At 39.2% G+C, this 6,560-nt stretch overlaps 1 gene segment (V, D, J or C); it reads left to right on the top strand.

The window, feature by feature from the left end:
- Nucleotides 1-1,152: 1,152 nt before the first annotated feature.
- LOC133255154 (T cell receptor alpha variable 22-like) lies at nucleotides 1,153-1,932 on the top strand. The segment is given in 2 exon segments: nucleotides 1,153-1,293; nucleotides 1,514-1,932. Coding segments are annotated over 2 exon segments (543 nt in total).
- Nucleotides 1,933-6,560: the final 4,628 nt, after the last annotated feature.

The following is a 6,560-nucleotide window of genomic DNA, read 5'->3' as shown; positions in this document are numbered from 1 at the left end:
CTGATCCTCGTGTCTGTAGATCACTTCAATTTTACCTCCGTGAAAATATACAGGTCCTCATTTTCCATCCTTTTTACCTCAAAATCTATATACACAGAACCATTATTATTCATAGAGTCTGAGAAAAAGCAAAGATTGCCTTTCATATGTTTTAAAAACCCTTATTTTTCTTTTGAATTACCTACTAGAGGCAAAAACAGAATACAAATAACAATAGTTAACAGTTAAACTGTATTTTGTGTAAAACAGATAACTAATGGGAAGTTGCAATATAAACAGGGAGCCCATACTGGTGCTCTGTGAGGAACTAGAGCATTGGAAGGAGGCTTAAGAGGGAGGGGATATATATAATATAATACTAACTGATTCACTTTGTTGTACAGCAGCAACTGACCCAACAATGTAAAGCAATTATTCTCTAATTTAAAAAATAATAAAATAAAATTTATTTAAACCTAAAATTTTATTTAAAATTTATTTTTATATTATATTTTTTAATTACTTAATTAATCTTAATTGGAGGGTAATTATTTTGCAATATTGTGGAGATTTTTGCTATACTTCAACATGGATGAGTTTTAACAAAAATAAAAATAAAACTATTAGTTTTAATAAAAATAAAGCTATTTACAATTCTATTTTCAACGCTCATCAAGTGACAAAAAGTAATATCACACTTTATGTAGGTTCAGTCTAAAATAAATATATATAGTTTAAAAGTAAACCTGTTTAATACTGCAAAATGTTCTAGCCAAGACTGCTATGAATACTGTGTTGATTCATGGGCACCCTTCAGAATCACAGGTGAGTGCATAAGAGATGCCAAAGGGGAAAAAAAAAAAGGATCCTGAGAACTTCTGGGAAATAAAATTTCATTTTGCAAGAATCTCCTGCATCCATGCCAGCTAGATAATTAGTTTGTTTTCTCTTCCCCAAAATCCTCCACAAATTCAAATCAGAGTCTGCCTTCTTTGCAATGTTCTTAGAAAATGACCCTAAAGTCCTAAAATAATGACCTTTCTATTTCTCACTCTCCTCACTCCTCTGCAGTCCATTCTGAATTGGTTGAGGTGGGAGGGTGGGGCTTTCTGTCAGAAAGTGAGGGCATAAGCTGGATTTTTTGGGTGAGCTGACTGGCTGCAGGAGCAGGAACATTTCCACAAGGACTTATGACACTCACCCCCTCAGGGTTTACTGAAGTGTCTTACAGTGGAAATGTCTCAATGAGAAGAGGAAGCATCATGAAGAGGCTAGCAGGCACTGTGCTGGGGCTTTTGTTTGCCCAGGTTTGCTGTGAGTTGGGGTTGCCCCAGAGGGGCATCTGAAGGACTGAGCAGCTGCTGTATTGTTAAGGGAGAGAGAGGAGCTGACAAGTCCTGCAGACTTTCTATCCTCATCATCTATGGGATCAGCGGAGAAGCAGGGGGCTGGGGGGGGTGGGGTGGAGGCACTTTCAGGGTTTTGTAGGAGTTACAGTGACCCTCATCAGTGACTGTTTCTCTTTCTTCATCAGGTGTTCGAGGGGTGGATGTGGAGCAGAGTCCCCCAGCCCTGAGTCTCCAGGAGGGAGCCAGCCACATGCTGAGGTGTAATTTTTCTGCCTCTGTGAGCAATGTACAGTGGTATCTACAGAACCCCAAGGGCCGCCTTATCCACCTATTTTACATTCCTTCAGGAACAAAGCAGAATGGAAGATTAAATGCCACAACAATCCCTACAGAATGCCGCAGCTCACTGCACATTTCCTCTTCGCAGACCACAGACTCAGGAACTTACTTCTGTGCTGTGCAGCACAGTGCTCCCCAGGCACCTGCAGCCTCTACACAAACCCTCCACGGGCTCAGCCCCTCCTCCAGCCACAGTCACACCGTGAGGCCACCACAGGGCATTTGCAGTGCTGATCATTTCTTACCTACACTGGTACAGTTTTAATCAAAGACACTTTTTGGCCCTACAGATTATGAACTTTGGTCTTTATCTTCTTTTCTCAATCTATATTTCCTTCTGCACTAGAGACTTCTAACTTGGAACTAGCAGAATAGCTGATAAGAGGACACAAATAAAATAAATATTTAACCACCGTATGCTGAACTGAAAAATGGTAAAAAGTGAAAAGAATTCAAAGAAAAAAAATAACTCCAATAAAGTTGTTATCCTGATTAGTTAGATGACTCAAGACTGTTCAGATCTGCCTCACCAGAATATGTCCCAACAGACACTTGCATCATCCCATCCTACAAGAGCAGCAAAGTGAACATCAACAATAAACCTTACTCAATGTTCAATATGAGCTTGATAACTTAGAAGAAAATTATTCTGGATGCAAGAAATCTTAAATACATTTCACTGTCCATAGTCAAGCTCTTGGCAGAGTTAATTCTTTCTTGAGATCTAAGGGATAATCTATTTCCTTGCCTTTTTTAGCTTTGGAAGGCCAACTAAATTCTTTAGTTCGTGACTCCTTCTTGAATCACTAGAACTTCTCACTCCCATCACCATAGCTCCTTCCTCTTTTGGAGTCAAATATCTTTACGTCTCTGTCTTATAAACTATAAAAAATTATTAAACAGAAAATGAAAGTGAAATCGCTCAGTGTCTGACTCTCTGTGACCCCATGGACTGTAGCCTACCAGGCTCCTCCGTCCATGGGATTTTCCAGGCAAGAATACTGGAGTGGGTTGCCATTTCCTTCTCCAGGGGATCTTTCTGACCCAGGGATTCAACCCAGGTCTCCCTCATTGTAGGCAGATGCTTTAGCATCTGAGCCACCAAGGAAGTGTTGGGAGACAAGGGAAACTCTCATGGCTTGTGGACATAATGGAGGGCAAAGGGAAGATGAAAGATGCCTCTTATTTCCTGTCAAGGACTCCGCCAATGAAAAGCCATGGACTCTTGTTTACTATAGCCCTCTCAGCTTCCTTTTTCAATTTACGTCATCTTAAATTCTTTTCCTCAATGTCTTACAGTTTTCAGAGTACAGGTCTTTCACCTCATTGGTTAAATTTGTTCCTAGATACTTTTGATTTTTTTAAATTCAACTAGAAGTTGGATTGTATTCTTAAATTCTCTTTCTGATAGCTACTATTAGTGTATAGAAATGCAACAGATTTCTGTATATTAACCTTGTATCCTGCAACTTGTAATTAACTTTGTTGATTGTTTTTATTAGTTTTTTTAGCATCTTTACAATTTTCTGTATGGAGTAGCATGCTGTCTGTAATTAGAGACAGTTTACCTCTTTCTTTACAACTTGGATGCCAATTATTTCTTTTTCCTTTCTGGTTACTAAGGCTAGGACTTCCAGTACTATGTTAAATAGAAATGGTGAGAGTTGCATCCTTGTCTTGTTACTGATCTTAGAGAAAAAGATTTAGTTTTTCACCATTTAGTATGATGTCAGCTGTAGATTTGTAACAAATTATCTTTATTATTTTGAGTCATGCTCTCTTTATACCAAATATGTTGACAGTTTTTATCATGAATGTTAAATCTTGTCAAAATCTTTGTCTGCATCTATTGACATAGTCCGGAGAAGGCAATGGCATCCCACTCCAGTACTCTTGCTTGGAAAATCCCATGGAGGGAGGAGCCTGGTAGGCTGCAGTCCATCAGGTCGCTAAGAGTCGGACACGACTGAGTGACTTCACTTTCACCTTTCACTTTCATGCATTAGAGAAGGAAATGGCAATCCACGTGTAATTTTAATCCTTTATTCTGTTAACATGGTATATCATCTTGCTTGATTTGTGGATTGTGAACCATCCTTGCACACCTGAAATAAATCTCTCTTGATCATGATGCATGATTCTTTTCATGTTTTGTTGAATTTAGTTTGCTACTATTTTGTTAAGAATTCTTTTGTCTATATTCATCAGCAATATTGGCCTGAATTTTCTCTTTTGTAGAATCTTTGTCTGGTTTTGGTATCAGGATATTGTAGGCCTCAGTGAATGAGATTGATAGCATTTCTTCATCTTTGATTTTTATGAATAATTTATAAAGTGTGGGTACTAATTTTCTTTTTTAATATTCAGTTGAATTTCTTTTTGAAGCATATTGCCCTGGATTTCTGTTTCTCAGGAGTTTTCTGATTACAGGTTCAACTTCAATACTAGTAATTGGTCTGTTCAAGTTTTCTTTCTCTTTCACATTCAGTCTTGGAAGACTGTGTGTGTTCAGAAATTGATCTGTTTCTTTTACAGTCATATTTTTAGATTCCAGGAATTTGGACTTGAATAACTTTGGGAGTCCTTATTCAGGCCACCACATTTATTACAGCAACTCTGTATATCCATTTTCCACCACTCTGGCACTTGCTGTTGTCTGCTTGTTTATTTGCCTAGTGACTTGACTATGTGAGTTAAGTTCATTTTTCCCACATTGTGCAGCCTATGATGTTGTTCCTCAAAGGATATAGTCTTGGGTACTTTCTTAGACATCCTGATGCGGTAGTGGTTTAGCAAGGCTCTTTGACAGTCTTTTCCTCTAACTACTATGTTAAACTATTTGCTCCTGTTTGTCTTACACCTAGGCAATAGATTCCATTAATTGCTGGCTGATTTTTTTCAACAATGCTATAAATGCATAAATTGTTCCCAGGTCTCATCTAATTAAATCAAGCCTGTTTGCACAGTCTTTGAAACTTTTCTTTGAGGTCTTCTGATCAGAGAGGACTTTTCCTAGCTATCCCCTTTCCTGTATGTTCTGTTAAGATTTTTAGTAGTTGTCTATGAATTAACTTGCTGCTCTCAATGAGTTGCCAGCCTCTTCTTAATTGTCTACAACAAAAATCTCCATTGTTTTCAACACACCCTTAAACTCGGGCTTCCCAATGATGGCTTCAATTAAAATCTTCTCAAAAGGAGACCTCTGTTTTTACAGCTGCTTCTCTTCCTGGACACAACACCTGAGCCACTGCTCTGGACCTGTAATAAGGGACAGTTGTCTCCGAGTGACATCCCTGTGTTATGAGAAGCATGATGGAAGGAAGTAGTAGCCTCTTGCCTTCTTGGTTTGCCTTTGCCAGCATGAAATCACCACTCTATGAGCTGGGATGAGAGCAAGAGGACCCAGTATTCTCATCCTACCATGCTGGACATAGAACCTCTGTGCTATAAGTGAGGTGAAAAGTGGCCATAGACTTGTCAGCTTTTCTTGTTTTTAATACAGTTTCTGTAACACAGACCTGGGGGAGGTAAGAAAGGACAGCAGCCAACCCCTCTGTAGGAGATATGATAACCCTATACTGTGAAGTGGAGAGAGAAGGAGCCTTGTGTTCTTGGTTGTATCCATCTTGAGTAGAACTTCCATCATCTTGAGCTGGGGACGGGGAGTGGGTCATGGTACAATTGCCACAGATTCTTTCTGCTATCATGGAGATTTAGTACATTTTATGAATAAATGTGTCTCTATTACCCTTTTTATGTGCTGTATAACCTAAAGACCATGTCCAAAGGCTTTAGTTTCTTAAAAATTATTTTCATCTGTTTTAACTGTTTTGTTGGGGAGAGTATCCATAAATCAACTCACAAAGTCATTCTGGAAGCTACAGCCTTTTATTTATATTATTAGCACAAATAGAATAGGATTAGACAGACTATAATCAAAAGTTGAGCTTTTCTTTGAGATTCATTGGCTTTCTCCATCGACAAAGAAGGCTGTCTTCTTGTCTTTAGCCTAAACCTGATACAAACATAATTCTGCTGTGGATCTCCATATTAACACAATCATGTTTTCTGAGAGTATCAATATTGAAAAATAGGAATATCATATTTTTTCTGAAACTCTAGTTGTACTTAGAGCTATTATCCATAGTATAAAGATTAACAGTCATATCTTCTAAGTTTTGACTCTTCAACAGAAAACATCATTAGTGTTGGTTTTATAATATCTAATATTAGTGTATCAAAGATAACATAATTATGAGAAGTAGTGTAATTTTTCATGAACGAAATTGATGAACAAACTATTTAAATACTCTCTGCCTTAGGTCCTCTGTCTCAGACTCAGACCTCGAGAGGAAGATCCGCCAGGTTCCTCTGCCCATGGGATTTTCCAGGCAAGAATACTGGACTGGGTTGCCATTTCCTCCTCCAGGGGATCTTCCTGACCCAGGGATTGAACTGGAGTCTCTCAGGTCTCCTGCCTTGGCAGGCGGCTTCTTTACCACTAGCACCACCTGGGAAGCCCACTGACTAGGGAAAGAAAGGGAAAAGGCCAAACAAGAGGAAGATTTCAGAGGTTCCTGATGTTCTGTCTGCCTGATTTTGTGGGGAGCGCTAGAGCACATATCAGACTATACTGTACCACTTAGACAAAATAATTGGATAGTCAGAGATATCAGATCAGATCAGATCAGATCAGTCACTCAGTTGCGTCCCACTCTTTGTGACCCCATGAATCGCAGCACGCCAGGCCTCCCTGTCCATCACCAACTCCTGGAGTTCACTGAGACTCATGTCCATCGAGTCAGTGATGCCATCCAGCCATCTCATCCTCTGTCGTCCCCTTCTCCTCCCTCCCCCCAATCCCTCCCAGCATCAGAGTCTTTTCCAATGAGT

The sequence above is a fragment of the Bos javanicus genome, chromosome 10 (assembly GCF_032452875.1).
Source record: "Bos javanicus breed banteng chromosome 10, ARS-OSU_banteng_1.0, whole genome shotgun sequence".
Taxonomy (NCBI): domain Eukaryota; kingdom Metazoa; phylum Chordata; class Mammalia; order Artiodactyla; family Bovidae; genus Bos; species Bos javanicus.
The sequence above is the reverse complement of the archived record's forward strand: the minus strand, read 5'-3'. Positions and strand labels throughout refer to the sequence as shown.